Raw genomic sequence first — 16,656 nt, 5'->3', positions numbered from 1 at the left:
TTGGGTTTTTACGAGGCTAAAGCTCTACTACTTGAGCCATAGCACCACTTCTGTTTGTGTTTTTTTCTATGTACATAGTACTTACTAAGGAATAAATCCTGCTTTTTGTGCATGATAGACAAGCATCTACCACTAGGCCAAACTCCCAGCACCCCCCCCAATAATCCAATTGGTTATTTTTAAATAACCCATGGAACAGTAAATGATAATTGACTATGGCCATCTAATAGTGCTTTGATCTCATTATTTCCCAAGGTGGATATTCCTGGTTAATCAACACTAAACTCTGAGGTAAAGCTATGTGCTTTTTCTCCCTCCCATAGGGAGGTGGGGCAATCTTCCCAGGACATGAAAGGTTTTAAGGATCGGTCACAGTGAAGAGCAGTCAGTGATCCAGAAGCCTCTGCACAATGACGGTCCCTGCACTGAGCCACACCAAGCTCCTGGGCAGCATCTCTGGGCTCCTCCAAGTGGCCTCCCTTCTTGGACTGCTTCTGCTGCTCTTCAAAGCCATTCAATTCTATCTGCAAAGGAAGTGGCTGCTCAAAGCCTTCCAGCAGTTCCCAGGACCACCCTCCCATTGGTTCTTTGGGCACAAGGTAAGAAAGATGAAAGAGATGGGAGACCAGGGCTGTCAAAGACTGGTGAACAATCCACAGGAAAAAGCACCAAACCTTCAAGAAACAATATATCTCTCTAGCTCTGCTTATCCAGTTATACAGAGCTCATTTCCTCCCTGAGAACCTGCTCTGCTATTAATCTGTTTAGCCACATACTTTCCTTTAGCAGGTCTGTTGCCTGTCCTAGAACTAAGCACTAAGGCTTAGCTAGTATCCAAGAATCAACCTTCTAGATGGTTTGCTGCCCAAAGTTCAGGAGGTCCCTGAGATATTCAGAATGTATCCCTGTGTTTAACCTAAATTACGTTTAATCATTCCTCTTTACAATGATATCAGGTCAACAATGATCAGGAACTTCAAGAGATTCTCTCAAGAGTTGAGAAATTCCCTGGTGCCTGCCCATATTGGCTCTGGGGGAGCAAAGCTCGTTTCATAATCTATGACCCTGACTACATGAAGGTGATTCTGGGGAGATCAGGTAAGAGTTAAGCCCTTCCCACCAACAATAGCTCTTCCGTTCTTCACACATGCCCCAAATCTTGACATTACAGAAAGAAGTGGAGGTTTAGCTATCTATGCCTAAATAATTGCCCAGCAGTATATTCTTGAAGTTATGATCTAGTATGTACCAAAAAATATTACTTAGAATTTATATAGTAAAACATGAATGAGGGCTCAACTTTGTTTTTCATCTTTTTTAACTAAAGGTTCTGTAAATTTCCTCAAATCTACAATTATGATTTCCTCAATTATGAGAAGCTAACTTCATGTCCACATTGACTTGGGTGTATTAAGTCCAATTTCCCTGACCTAGGTTATGAGTGACTAACTCACTACCCACTTTAGAAAATCCTCAAAGTTTTTGTTATTCCTTAGCATTGAGAAGACATGGTCTATGTTTGTCACCAATTTACCATCCCATTTTCTGGGGTGTTTAGCTTCTGGAACATAAGGACTTAGGTTTAACTGACTATCACGACAAGACAGAAGAGGGTAGGAGGGCAATGGGAAGTGACAGGAAATAAACAGGCTGTCAACACAACAGTGATTAAAATGTCATGGCTGGGATTCTAACTGTAGGGATGGGATAAAAAATTGAAATTCATTATCACGTGTATGTATAGAGGTCAAGGAAGTTCAATGGAAGCTATTAATTGAAGGTTGGAATGGGAAAAGAGAGAAGAAGGGAGGGTTCTGCTGAGAAAAGCTTAACATATACATGTCTAAAATATTAGGGAAGCACCCACTGGTATAATTAATATACACTAAAAATAAAGAAATGGAAGGAGATTAAAACAGACCTTTTGGAGATGGGCAACGGTGAGAACAGGGAGGATTAACAAAGAGGGTAAATGAGGATGAATAGTGTCAAAGTAGTTAATTTCCTATTTGCAAGTAGGATAACAAAACCAAATGGTATTTTGTTTGAAGAAGGGAAAAGAAGGTTAAAGAGAGTATGAGAGGAGTAGAATTTCATAAGGACATATTGAATGCATTTTGGGGAGTGTCACAAGGCAATCCCTTTATACAATTTACAAACTCTAATTTTTCAAAAAAGAAAAATATATACAAGCAGACCAAAATCTAAGTCCTGTCTTTCCGTGGTCAGCATAAACTGCTATTTCCCTTGTTTTCAATTAATAACCCCTACTTACTTTTCAGACCCCAAATCTCATGGTATCTATAAATTCGTGGCTCCATGGATTGGTGAGTACATGTTAACTAGAACTGTAACCACTCCTCACATAGTTCACCAAGTATCTACACTTGGCCTTACTGAGAGCAAACGATTATTACTGTCAAGATTAACCCCAGAATAGAAATTCCATTTCAATACTTCTATGTTGATATTTACTGTAGAAATAAAAAAATCTCAAGATGATTCGGAGGGGGTAGAGAGAGGAAAGAGGGATAAGAACATGGGAAGGGATATCCATGTTCAAGAAGAAATGTACCCAGTAGCTGCCAAATGTAAAGGTAACCCCTCTAGATATCACCCTAACAATAAAATACAATTTAAAAAGTCTGCCCTGAGGTCTCCTGGGATTCAGCTCCTTCTACATGTCCACCCAGTGACCCCCACACAGGCTCAGTTTGGTACTTACTGGAGTCCCTCCCTATCAGCCCTCTTGTATATCCTATCAGATACACAAGCACAATTAGAAGATTCACATTTCTGAAAGGTGCCACTGCTTATGGCATTTATACAAGAAATTCCATATTCTTGATTGACTCACAGCACTCTCACAATCTACTTCTCTCACACCACCCTGTCATTTCCCCAGTTCTCTCTCTCTCATGCTGAATCTTGTATCCATCTACTTCCCAGGCCATGGTTTGCTCCTGTTGAATGGGCAGACTTGGTTTGAGCACCGGCGCATGTTGACTCCAGCGTTCCACTATGATATCTTGAAGCCCTACGTGGGAATTATGGTGGACTCTGTCCAAGTGATGCTGGTGAGTCTGTCTCTCACTCTCATGGCCACACTCCTAATCACAAAACACACTCATGTTCTACTCTATAACACAGAAGCCATCATACACACTCACCTAAATGGATACTATCAAGCCAATTGCTGGGAGAACTGGATCCTTAGCAATAAATGAAAGAAAATAATCCAGGCACGAGTATTGAGCCAAATTTCCTCTTGTTCCACTCAGAATACATCCTGGTAGATGCAGGTCCCTCTCCTTCCTTCACAGCCCGGTGAACTGGGGCATTAGAAACCCCCATCAGAAGTCAGCTATCTGTCCCCGGCTGGACTGGATAACGGTAGAGTTGATAGCATTGGGACCTTCCAAGGGTATCCTCAATCATCAGGGTACATACACTGAGATGGACACAGGCCCATGGTGCTAGAGGCAAAAATACCCCACAATCACTTCCAACATGACAGTGCTCAGTAAATTCCATGAGTGAAAAAGAACTGAGGTCCAAAACAGCCACCAATACGACTGCTCTGCAGACCAGTGCAGGATTTCCTTTCAATGATAACTGTGTCTCATAATTGGGATTATCCCAATTTTTCAAGTCTACTTTACCAAACTTTCAGGAAATAGGAGGGTATTTACAGTGTGGACATTTTCCAAAATGCAAAAATGGTACAACTAAAGCTCAACATTCAAAATATGGAAAATGCATATATGTTCCATTTTGTAATGACATTTGTGACAAATAGTCAGACTGCATCATTTCTTCCTCATAACTTTCTGAAGGGGAGGATCCTAGGCCTGTTAGCACAGATATTCCTGGGGGAAATGAGACTGTCAATGTCCCCTCCTGACACAGGACAAATGGGAGAAGCTCAGCGTCCAGGACAAATCTCTGGAGATCTTTGAACCCATCTCCTTGATGACTCTGGATAGCATCATGAAATGTGCCTTCGGCCACCAAGAGTGTATCCAGGTAGACAGGTCAGTGACATTTGTTTGCAGGGTCTTTGTTCTTATCAACTGATGTGGACTTACTACCTGAGACACAGTTGGGACAGCAGCAATGCTCACCTGAAAAAGAAAAACAAAACAAACAAAACCCAAGCTTGGATCCAGAACTAATGGGAGCCTCCACTTCCTGACCTGAGCCATTGCTGCCCAACCACACACCTCTAATTTCTGACACTGGATGTCCTGTCATCTGCATCAGGCCCTTCAAATAGGGCTTAGATATTTCTCATGTTGTCTCTTCTCCCCCTTGTGGGATTCTCTTCACACTGTCTATGTCAGATACCCAAATCTCAGTGCGTTGTGCCTTCTGTTTCTCAGGAATTCCAAATCTTACATCCAGGCTGTTATGGATCTGAACAACCTGATTTTTGACCGACTGAGGAATGTGTTCCACCAGAATGATGTCATCTACAGTTTGACTTCTAGTGGCCGCACTCATCATCGTGCTTGCCAGCTTGCCCATGAGCATACAGGTTTTGTCTCCTCCTCCTGTCTCTCTGCCTTTCCCACACTTAACCCCGAGGTACAGTCAGACAAAGATACCTCTATTGAGCTAGATATACATTCTTGTAGAGTATTCCGGTAACATAAGCTATGCAGACTGAGAGATTAGGACATGAGGTACCATACAGGAATTATCAGTATCACAGTACTCTGATATTAAATAAGGTGCGTCCTGGCAGCCTTCACCAGGGGTTCTGTGCTCTTTGCCCCACAGCTGAAGGTTAGACCTCTATCCCCCACCCTCACAGCCCTCCCCAAATGCACCCAGGCTCCTATAGAGAACCCCGACTGGGCAAAGGGAAGGCTATTGGGAGGTGCTGGACCAGCTGTCTCTGTCTGCCTGGTAACTCTTGTCCTGGAACAGACAAGGTGATCAACCAGAGGAAGGCTCAGCTGCAAGATGAGGGAGAGCTGGAAAAGATCAGGAAGAAGAGGCGCTTAGACTTCCTGGACATCCTACTGTTTGCCAAAGTGAGTGCCTGTGGCAGAGAGCTGAGGCTTCGTGGAGAAACTCAGCACGAGGGAACATTTTCTCTCCTGACCCTAAACTCCCCTAGATGGAGAATGGAAGCAGCTTGAATGACAAGGACCTGCGTGCTGAAGTGGACACGTTCATGTTCGAGGGTCATGACACCACAGCCAGTGCCCTCTCCTGGATCTTCTATGCTCTGGCCACACACCCTGAACACCAGCAAAAGTGCAGGGAGGAGGTACAGGGCCTCCTTGGAGATGGAGCCTCTGTCACCTGGTGAGTGAGAGCTCAATGTGTAGGAAAGCCCTACCACTCTACAGGGGCAAACTCGAGTCTTCCCAAGCCCTGCCTGAGTCTGAAGATGGCCTTCCTTTCAGGGAAAGCCTTGACATGATGACCTACACAACCATGTGCATTAAGGAGGCCCTGAGACTCTATCCACCAGTACCCACTGTGAGCAGAGACCTGAGCAAACCCGTCACCTTCCCTGATGGACGCTCCTTACCCAAAGGTATGAGCTTCCCATGCTGGTTCAGCAAGCACTCAGCATAGACCAGGATGGGTCAGAAATTCACATGTGATGTTGCAGCTAGGAGCCAGTGATTCTCCCTTTCCTCACAAGTCATGTGGATTCTTGCTTTGAAGTTAGAATGATCGGAATGAAAATGTCTAGCCCAACTTAACGTCACTAAATCTTCAAAACCATGTTTTCCCCCAAATTCTGGGTAGACTCCAGATAGAGAGTCAAAGAGTGGGTAGGGTGCCAAGATTCCTTCCATAGGTGAAGTTAAATCAGGGATGTTCAGGGATCGTATTTTAAAGGTGACATTTACAATGTCCATGGAAACATCCAGTTCCATAGTAGGAAAACATCTATTAAACTACTTCCCACCTGGTATGAACTCACCCCCACTCATTGAACTGTGAGATCATAGGAAAGGAATGGACCTTGCTGAGATTCTGGAATTTCATCGTTCATCATCAATTAGATGTAAAACTCTATATATTCCACAGTAAGAAAGGGAATTACTAGGTCCTTTTGTGACCCCATGGACAGACTATACACCCAAGTGGAATAAAGGTAGGACTAGCAATGAGAATCACTAAAGAGGCCACAGGACAGCTACCAAGAATAGAGAATGAAGGAAAGGGAAATAGAAAGGAGCCTGGCTTGTGGAAAGAAGTGAAATCAAAGGCACTAGCAGAGCTAAGAGAGTAGCCCTGGTGAAAGTGGTGAGAACATGTACAAAGTTTTCACAATCCTTAAATTCAGTTGAAGGACTTGGTGTGACAGCAGCTCTTTCTACATGGCAGGGACCCCAATGATCAAAGGGGAAAGCAACTGAAACTAAATGAAGGGAAGAAAGTTACCTACAGAGGGTTAATTCTACTTATTGGATGGTTTAATGCATGTTTTCTAAGGCTGATGGAACATACTTGGTTAGTGTGATTTCCCACTTCATTTCTTGTTACACAGAGCTCCCAGTAATTCCTTGATGTCTTGCCTATGTCATGGATTTCTGTTCCTATGCCAAAGCGGGTGCAGTTCCAAGCACCACCTCTAACACCATCCACCTCCCACCAATGCTATAATTCTGCTCAAAGGGATCATTTTGGTACCCAGGCCATTTGTGTACACATGGCCCCTGCTGAATGAGGGCCCACAGCTTTACCCACTGGCATCAACATTTCCTTCTGCCTCCCCTCTGCCCCGCAGGTGTCTCGGTTTCTCTCTCATTTTATTCCCTTCATCATAACCCGAAGGTGTGGCCAAATCCAGAGGTATGAGGGACCTGGGAAGCAATTGGGGAGGGAAACTAACACCTAGGACTAACACCTCCTATCCATCCCACATCTAGGCAGGCTGTCCCTTCCTAGGATGGAAGCAGGACTTGACTGGCATGTTTCTGGGTCCTTGTATTCTCTTTACAGGTGTTTGACCCTTTCCGGTTTGCACCAGATTCTCCCAGGCATAGCCACTCATTCCTGCCCTTCTCTGGAGGATCAAGGTGAGCGGTGACAGGTCTGGTACTGGGTGTGAGGAAAGGGGAGTCTCCTGGCACACGGCAGTATTTATGACCTTGCAGTTTCCTGTGTTGCAACTTCAATTGTGCCATTTTTATATTTTTTATTGCAATTAATAGAATGGTTACATTATATTCACCAGATAGATGGTGTATTACTTCATAGGCATCCATTGTGACTTTATTTGTTAATGTTTGTATCATCTTGACCCTCTGCCTTTTCCAAGACCAGAGAAACCTTGGTGTCCATGTGGGTTCCAGATTTCACTGTAGTTCAGGGTTTTTACGTCCCAACTAAGACGAGACCGAGAAAGGTTAGGGCCGACTGGCCGCGTTTACCCAGCCTTCCCTCACCAGATGGAAGACATAGACGGTCCAGGAGACTGTCACAGCAGAACTCATTTATTCCCGAAGTACATTGGGCTAAAATAGGTTGCAGGAGCATATCAGCATAGAGGTGGGCATGGCAAGGAGTTGCTGTCCGAGAGGGCGGCGGGGTCAATCCCAGAGATAGAGTTGGCCTACTTTACATCACAAACCACAGCCAAACCTCCGAAAGAGGTGACAGGCAGGTTGGATTTCAAGACCAAGAAATGAGCCCATTTTCCTAATGTGACGCGCCCCACATGGCCCCTGCTTGAGAATGGTTGATCCTATGCTCCTTTCATGAGCTGCTCTACTCCTCTATGAGTGCTCTGTAGGAATTGGTCCTAAGTCCTCTGCCCCCACAGAGAGTGATCACAGGAAGCATCGCACTGACCAGTAGTCTCCACACAGGGGAATCAAACAACTATAGGAGAGGAAGTGAATTAACCATTACCCCACTCTACCATCATCAACAGCAGTAGATTCTGTCAACTCAGGACATTCTGTGCCCTAACAGGGGTTTCACTCCTATCAGAGCAGGATTCAAACTTTGCTCTTGAAAAAGATGAAGCAAGTCAAGAGGGTCAAGGAAGTCAAGAATGAAGAGGTGTGTGTGTGTGTGTGTGTGTGTGTGTGTGTGTGTGTGTGTGTGTGTCCTGCAAGGAGAGGCAGGATGCTAGGTTCAGGAAAGAAGGTTCTGAATGTCCCACTGTTGGTTGAGTCTCAGGATCCCGTGTCTGCCCTGCCCAGGTCAGGCTCTGAGGCCACATCTCATTCCATTGTCCCTGCCTTCCTAGGAACTGCATTGGGCAACACTTTGCCATGAATGAGCTGAAGGTGGCCGTGGCCCTGACCCTGCTTCGCTTTGAGCTGCTGCCCGATCCCACCAGGGTCCCCATCCTCATCCCTCGTCTTGTGTTGAAGTCCAAGAATGGGATCCACCTTCGACTCAGGAAACTCTGCTAATCCTGCTGGGGACAAGAAGTTATGACAACTTGCTTCCTGTGTGGTCTTCCTGTCACCAGGTCCTATCCAGAGCCCATCTCTATACAGCCTGCTTTCTCTTCCCACTTGCCCTTCTTCCAACCTGCTTGATATCATTAGAGTCTTGCTTCTGGCTCTTTTGCTTGGTTTCCATTTGCTCTCCTACCTTTGTCCAGGGGCCCCACCTACTTCACTATCTGTCTCCCGTCTACCTGCCTAAGACTATGCTCATAACCCCTGATCACCTGACTGCCCTAGGACCTAGCTGAGCCTGAACAGGTTGGTTCTGTTTCTTCCCCTGATCTCAGCTGAGCTTATCTACGTACAGATCTATGCTTTCAAGTGCTTTATAATAAATGACAATGATGTGTGTGACAGAAATCTAGTCTTTTGTGGTTTTGAAGATAAGAATTTAAGAGGGGTCTCCTTGGTCCAAACACAGGAAATCTGGGACCACCACCTTTGGTGCTGTTTGTGTGTCTCTTCTTTTCCAATCTTTATGATCTGAAGCTGCATTTCTGAGATTTGGCATACTCTAATATTCAAATCTTTCTGTGTTTACATTTACATTACTTGTTCATTATAATGGTTAATTAAGTTGTTTCCATTGTAATAAAAACACATGATAATAATTGTCCTCTGAGATTTTGGCATGTGTATCTTTTTTTTTTGCCAGTCCTGGGCTGGAGCTCAGGGCCTGAGCACTATCCTTGGACTTTCTCAAGGCTAGAGCTCTACCACTTGAGCCTCAGCACCACTTCCGGCTTTTTTCTATGTATGTGGTACCGAGGAATCGAACCTGGGTCTTCATGCATGGTAGGCAAGCACTTTAACCACTAGGCCAAACTCCCAGCCCCATGGCATGTGTATCTTGGACCCCATGGCATGTGTATCTTGGATAGCCATACTTGTTCTGTCTCTGCATGATGGTCATCTGATCTCTCCATGTGTATTTATCTGTCTCCTGAGGTCTCTATCTACCTGACAATTTTCTTTTTTGTGTGTGTTATGGGGCTTTAAATCTGCCTGGGTGCTTTCCCTGAGCTCTTCAGCTCCAGGCTATCATCCTACCCCAGGGCATGGGTGTTGTCCCTGAGCTCTTCAGCTGGAGGCCAACACCCTACCCTTGGGCCAAGCCCCACTTCTGTTTTCTAGAGGATAATGGAGATAAGAGTCTCAGGTCCTTTTTTTCCCAAGCTGCCTTTGAACCTCGGTTCTCACCCTCCTGAGTAATTTGGATTATAAGTGTGAGCCACTACACCCAGCTTCTGAGAATTTCTTACAGAAGCTTCTCTATCTTCTCTCCTCCTTGTAATAAATTCAACTTCTGAAATGTACCTGTTTTCCTTGGATTGAGTTAGAGGGGTGGGAGAAAAATGGAGGTTCAGAAAGACAGAGAGGACACACCCCTTCTGAAGAAGTACATGGCATCTGCCTTGAGTGCCATGACTCCAGTTTAGTGTTATGTAGCCCACATGATCCAACATACTTTACCCACATGACCTCTGATGCCCCACACCTGTCCAGCTGCTGGGGCTCCAGATAGCTAAGTTTGAACAAGGCACTCTGCCTTAAGACGTGGGAGGAAGAAATTCAAACCACTCAGGGAAATCCATTGGCTTCTGGTCCATTCCAAGGCTAACATTTTTTCATATTTTATTGTAGTTAATAGAGGGGTTACAGTTATATTCACCAGATATAAGGTGTATTACTGCTCACATTGATACCCCTTCTCATGTTTTTGTTCCCATTTCCTTCCCTCCACTCCCATCTTGTTTTCCCCCTTCCCTTTCCTATTTCAAATAAACATATACACAATATACCTGATTACAAGGTAAGATACTCTAACAATATGAGAATAACCAAGGGACAACAAAAGAGATGAAAATAACATAATACATTAAGAACATTAATCACGAATTATATAGTTCTTGTTTCCATATCCTGAAGGTCCTTTCATTTAGCCTCATCGTATATGGCCTTATGTGTCTGGGTTTTGTGCTATTGTAATCCTCTGCTAAGAGAGTCCTAGACGTGCACTAATTATTACAAATGAGGGAAACCATAGAGTCTATGTTCCTTTGGGTCTGGATACTTCACTTAATATGATTTTTTTCCAAGTCTTTCCATTTCCTTACAAATGGGGCGATGTCATTCTTTCTGATGGCAGCATAGAATTCCATTATGTATAAATACCACATCTTGTCCATACAATCCTCTACTGAGGGGCATTTGGGTTGGTTCCCTATCTTTGCTATGGTAAATAGTGGTTCAATGAGCATTGTTGTTCTACTGGGTTTAGTATGTCCTTGATTTGGGAAGATTGAGTAAATGCCAAGGAGTGGAATTGCTGGGTTGTACGGGAGCTTTATGTTTAGTCTTCTCAGGAACTGCCAAAGCTAACATTTTTTCACATTATTTTTTAAATGAAAACACCAAACTAGAGAGTGTCGTAAGGGAACCATAAGAGGTTTCCACTGTGGTCTGTCATAAAAGCCTTGGGGCCACTACATCCCTACGTTTCACAACCTCAATGAAAACAAGAAGAGTTTCCAGCCTAGCCCTGTGACCAGTCACATGTCAGCCTTTCTCACACATGCAGCCTGAGAATTCTTCATAAATTTTAGAGAATGACTGGGGCCGGGTGTTTGGCCTAGTGGTAGAGTGCTTGCCTAGCATGCAGGAAAACCCGGGTTCAATTCCTTGGTACCACATACATAGCTGGAAGTGGTGCTGTGGCTCAAATGATAGTGGGTTATCCTTGAGGAAAGCCCCAGGACTGGCAAAAATAAATAAATTAATTAATTAATTAATTAATTAATTTCAGAAAATAAACTATGTTTAGCAAGGGTTAGAAGAGCCCAAGTGGGCAAATAGTTTTATCTGGTAGATGTCACATCCTATGCAGTAATTTCTCATGATACCTCTTTGCAGAGAGAGTGAAAGAATCAAATATGATCAAGGAACTTGATGTACTTAAATGAAAATAAAGGTAGTGACTTTAATCAAGATGTATTGTATGTACAAGGGAGCATTTTAGAAAGAACCTTCTTTCCGCATACAAGTATTGATAGTAATTAAAATAACATGAAATATAATTCTTGTGCTGAAGTCCTGGTTCCATAAGAGAGCTCCAGCCTGACGAACACAAGGCACTAAGATCAATCTTCAGTATTGGTAATAGTTAAAAATTTGGGGGAAAATATTAAATTACTTTAAGTTCTTTTAGCAAAATCAAGGATAAAATACCAGATTTCTTCCGGTGGGTTTTTGTTTGCAAAAGGTGATGTTAATTTTAATGAGTTTAGCAAATCATTTATTCTTTTCAATGAAAGAAACCACCAGGGCCGGGCACGTGGTCTAGTGGTAGAGTGCTTGCCTAGCATGCACGAAGCCCTGTGTACCACATACACAGAAAAAGCCAGAAGTGGTTCTGTGGTTCAAGTGGCAAAGCACTATCCTTAAGAAAGCACAAAGAGTGCCAAGACCATGAGTTTCAGCTCCAGAACTGGCAAAAAAAATTTTTTAAAGTATAAAACACAGGGCTGGAAAGGAAAATTCTAAAGTAGAACAATGGTATCTTAAAGATGAATAAGAGGTCACCAAGGTGAAGGGCTCAGATAGAAGAATGGTCAGCCACTCAGTAATTTGGAGCAAGGAGAGGGGAGACGTATTCAATCTTCAGTAAACTCTCATTTTGTTCATGATTCTCTCCCAGCGTCAAATCCAATATGTCAAATGCAGAGCATAAAAGGGAAAAAGGTGATTATAGGAGGAGTTGACCTTCAGATTGCTTCAGAAGCCAGACTTTTCCAGAGGCTCTGAGGTCACTCCCAACCTGAACTTTCACCTATTTAATTACTTTTTCTCAGTGTCCCTTCTTTGTTTTTCCACATGACAGGTGCTTCATTACACAACTCATGTTTCAGAATTGTTTTTTACCTTCTTGGTATCTCTATTCCTAAAAAAATCGAAGAGTATTTTCACTCTAATGTCTCTCAACTTTACCCTTGCGTTAAGGTTACTTTCTGTCATACAATATTTGTTTAAAGAATGAATAACGGGTAGAAATAATGAGTGGATGCACTATGACATTCTTAGTGTAAGGATCAGTTTTTAGTCTGAGTAACTCCATCTTAGCCTGAGTAATTCCATCTTATTTGGCCAACTGTTCTGCTATGTAAAAGTACAAACTGATCTTTGCTGAGAGAAAGAACCAAAACAAAACTTGTTATTTAAAATTAAACGGCCTGACCATGAAAACCAGACAGTTTTCAGAAATAAGGTCCTGTAACAAGGTCTGAACAGGCCAGCTGGAGGTATCCTCCTCAATAAAAGCATACAGATACAGGTATTTTGTAACCAATCAGCCTTTAGCCACAACTAGGGACTCAGACTTAACCTTGTAACCATATAAAAACCCCTCAACTGGAAGGTTGGGCTCTCAATCCAGATCTGCTGCATTGGTGATGGTTGACAGCCCAGGCTGGAGTTTGCCATAGAACTCTCATGTGCATTACATCGGTGGGCCCCTTGGTGATCTCTGGGCACCCTGAAATCTGGCATTACACTAGGCATGGTAATATTAACTTCTGCTGTATCCGTACGAGGGAGTCTTGGACTGTGATTCTTGCCTCCATGTAAGTCATTCCTCAATGTAATAAAGGCTGTGTATGAGAAACCTACTGCTATTATTACACTTAATGTGTGAAAATCTAAAGCCATTCCCTCTAAAATCAGGAACGAGACAAGGATGCCCACTCTCTCCACTACTCTTTAACATAGTACTAGAATTCCTAGCCAGTGCAATAAGGCAAGAAGCAAGCATAAAGGGGATCCAAGTAGGGAAAGAGGAAATAAAACTATCCCTCTTTGCAGATGACATGATTCTGTATTTAAAGAATCCTATAGACTCTACTCCCAAGCTCCTTGAGCTGATTCAAAGCTTTGGAAGAGTAGCAGGCTATAAAATCAACCCTCAAAAATCAACTGCCTTCCTTTATGCCAACGGTGAGAGGAACGAGGCAATAATCAGGAAAGAAACTCCTTTCACAATAGCCTCAAAGAAAATAAAGTACCTAGGAATTAGCTTAACTAAGAATGTAAAGGACCTTTTTGACGAAAACTTTAAAACCCTAAAAAAGGAAATTAAAGCAGAACTAAGGAAATGGAAAAACCTCCCATGCTCCTGGATTGGAAGAATCAACATTGTGAAAATGACAATCTTGCCAAGAGCTATCTACAAATTCAATGCAATACCCATCAACATCCCAATGTCATTCTTTAAAGAACTAGAAGAGGCAATCCAAAATTTCATATGGAATAATAAAAGACCCCGTATAGCAAAAACACTTCTTAGCAGAAAGAACAGCGCCGAAGGAATTTCAATTCCAAACTTTAGACTCTATTACAGAGCTGTAATTATCAAAACAGCTTGGTACTGGCACAGGAACAGGCATGAAGAGCAGTGTAATAGAACTGAGGACCCAGATATTAAACCACAGACCTATGGCCACCTAATCTTTGACAAGGGAGCCAAAAAAATAGAATGGAAGAAAGACAGCCTCTTCAACAAGTTGTGCTGGCAGAACTGGTTAAGCACCTGCAGAAAACTAAAGCTGGATCCTTCTTTGTCACCTTGCACTAGAATTAACTCCAAATGGATCAAAGACCTCGAGGTAAAAGCTGACACACTGAAAACTCTACAGGAAGGAATAGGAGATACACTAGGCCTCCTTGGCACAGGTCGAAACTTTCTTAATAAGGACCAAGAATCACAACAAATCAGAGAAAGGCTGGATAAGTGGGACTGCATTAAACTGCAGAGCTTTTGTATGGCAAAGGACATAGCTAGTAAACTAATCAGGAAGCCGACAGAGTGGGAGAAGATCTGCACCAACCAAACAACGGACAAAGGCCTCATATCTAAAATATATCAACAACTCAAAAAATTGAATCACTCCAAAACTAACCTCCAAAGTAACAACCATCCCATTAAAAAATGGGCCAAAGACTTAAAGAGAGTCTTCTCTGAAGAAGAAACAAAAATGGCCTATAGACACATGAAGAAATGCTCAACATCTCTGGTCATAAAAGAAATGCAAATCAAAACAACTCTAAGATTCCACCTCACTCCAGCTAGAATGGCCAGGATCAGGAAAACTAATGACAACAGATGCTGGAGGGGATGTGGCCAGGAGGGATCACTACTACACTGTTGGTGGGAGTGCAAACTCGTTCAACCACTATGGAAAGCAGTGCCTCAAAAGGCTAAACATGGAGCTCCCCTATGACCCAGCAATTCCACTACTTGGCATTTACCCAACCACCCAGAAACAAGGACATACTAAACCCACTAGCACAACAATGTTCATTGCAGCACTATTCACCATAGCAAAGATATGGAACCAACCTAGATGTCCCTCAGTTGATGAGTGGATCAACAAGTTGTGGTATTTGTACACAATGGAATTCTATGCTGCTGTCAGAAAGAATGACATCGCCCCATTTGTTAGGAAATGGAAAGACTTAGAAAAAATCATATTAAGTGAAGTAAGCCAGACTCAAAGGAACTTAGGCTCAATGGTTTCCCTCATTCGTCATAATCAGTAGAAACCCTGGGCTCTACTAGCAGAGATTTGCAATAGAGCAAAATCTTGATACATAAGGACATATAATGTGAAGCTAATTGAAAGGACCTCCAGGATAGTGAAAAAAAAAAGCCATATAATGAATGATTGTTGTCCTTAATGTACTATGTTGTCTCTCATCTCATTTGCTGTCCCTTGGTTATCTCATATTGGTATAGTATCTCACTTTGTTATCTGATATATTGAATTTATTTGTATTTGGATATTTGAAATTTGATAGGAAAGGGGGGAAAACCAAGACGGGTGGGGGGCGTGGGGGGGAGGGAAACGGGTACCAAGACATGTGAAAGGGTATCAATATACGTGAATTAATGCACCTTCTATCTGGCAAATATCATGTAACCCTTTTACTAATTACAATAAAAAAAAAAAGATTAAACTGGCCTGACCATGAAAACCAGACAGTTTTCAGAAATAAGGCCCTGTAACAAGGCTGATCAGGCCAGGTAGAAGCATCCAGTCAATAAAAGCATACACATAAAGGTATTTTGTAACCAATCAGCCTTTAGCCACAACTAGGGACTCAGACCTAACCTTGTAACCATATAAAAACCCCTCCAACTGGAAGGTTGGGCTCTCAATCCAGATCTGCTGCGTTGGTTGGTGATGGTTGACAGCCCAGGCTGGAGTTTGCCATAGAACTCTCATGTGCATTACATCGGTGGGCCCCTTGGTGATCTCTGGGCACCCTGAAATCTGGGCATTACACTAGGCATGGTAATATTAACTTCTGCTGTATCCGTATGAGGGAGTCTTGGACTGTGATTCTTACCCTCAGCTTCAGTGGCAGTACTGCAAAGATCTATGGTAGCAGTCTGGTTTTGGTTTCTTGTTGTGACTATTTTATTTCTCTTCTTGAATCCTGATTTCTTGTTCATATTTACATGAATAATGAAATGAAAGATAACCTTTGGTGAGCAAAGTGCATTCAGGTAACTGAGAAAATAGCTTGATGTGCTTTTCCTCACTGTTAGAAAAGTGTCTTTTCTACAAAGTAGTTTGCTTCCTTTCTGCTACTCTTTTTTTTTAAATCAGGGTGACATATAGAGGGGTTATAGTGACATTCTTAAGGTAGTGAGTATATTACTTGTTGAACATTGTTACCCCTTCCCCTGTGTTTCTCCTATTTCTGCTAATCTTAAGAGAATGCTTTTTTGTTTTTGTTTTCTGAAGTGTTCTTGCTTTGGCCAGCTGTCATGGCCCTTGCTAATTACATCTTATTTACATACATCTTTTTCCCTGAGCAGTTCAATTAAGAAGACATCCTGTTAGAAGTTTTTGAAGTTTAATTACATTCTGTTAATTGAGTCACATCCTTTTGCAGATTGTGAATCTGAGCTCAACCAATGTGAGCAGAGCTGTAGGGCCTGCTGGGTTAGGGATAAAACAGGTGTAGTCTGCGTACTGCCTGTGCTTCCTTGAAGTATATTTGGATCGCCTTTATTCTTGCTTCTTTCCTTATTGCTCTGGCTAGAAATTCTAATACTATATTAAAGAGGAGTGGAGAGAGTGGGCATCCTTGTCTCATTCCTCATTTAAGAGGAAAATGCTTTAGCTTTTCGCCATTAAATATAATGCTAGCTGTAGGTTTG

At 42.7% G+C, this 16,656-nt stretch overlaps 1 protein-coding gene across 1 annotated transcript; it reads left to right on the top strand.

The window, feature by feature from the left end:
• The first annotated feature begins 363 nt into the window (after positions 1 to 363).
• Positions 364 to 9,057, top strand: LOC150061875 (cytochrome P450 4A6-like). The gene is made up of 12 exons (XM_090334907.1): positions 364 to 599; positions 957 to 1,098; positions 2,283 to 2,327; positions 2,950 to 3,077; positions 3,910 to 4,034; positions 4,383 to 4,537; positions 4,933 to 5,039; positions 5,126 to 5,316; positions 5,418 to 5,551; positions 6,758 to 6,822; positions 6,973 to 7,049; positions 8,228 to 9,057. Exons 1-12 carry the CDS (start codon positions 411 to 413, stop codon positions 8,394 to 8,396), a joined length of 1,527 nt encoding a protein of 508 aa, XP_090191033.1. The 5' UTR covers positions 364 to 410; the 3' UTR covers positions 8,397 to 9,057.
• The last annotated feature ends 7,599 nt before the right edge of the window (positions 9,058 to 16,656 follow it).

Source organism: Megascapheus bottae, chromosome 6 (assembly GCF_031878675.1).
Source record: "Megascapheus bottae isolate mThoBot1 chromosome 6, mThoBot2.hap1, whole genome shotgun sequence".
NCBI lineage: Eukaryota > Metazoa > Chordata > Mammalia > Rodentia > Geomyidae > Megascapheus > Megascapheus bottae.
The sequence above is the reverse complement of the archived record's forward strand: the minus strand, read 5'-3'. Positions and strand labels throughout refer to the sequence as shown.

What these genes read in the sequence shown, in the direction of transcription:
- LOC150061875 (XM_090334907.1), top strand. Translation starts at nt 411, where the DNA reads ATGACGGTCCCTGCACTGAGCCACACCAAGCTCCTGGGCAGCATCTCT. An exon ending in GAGTGTATCCAGGTAGACAG is followed by an intron (nt 4,035 to 4,382) that starts GTCAGTGACATT and finishes TCTGTTTCTCAG; the next exon opens with GAATTCCAAATCTTACATCC. An exon ending in TGGACGCTCCTTACCCAAAG is followed by an intron (nt 5,552 to 6,757) that starts GTATGAGCTTCC and finishes TCTGCCCCGCAG; the next exon opens with GTGTCTCGGTTTCTCTCTCA.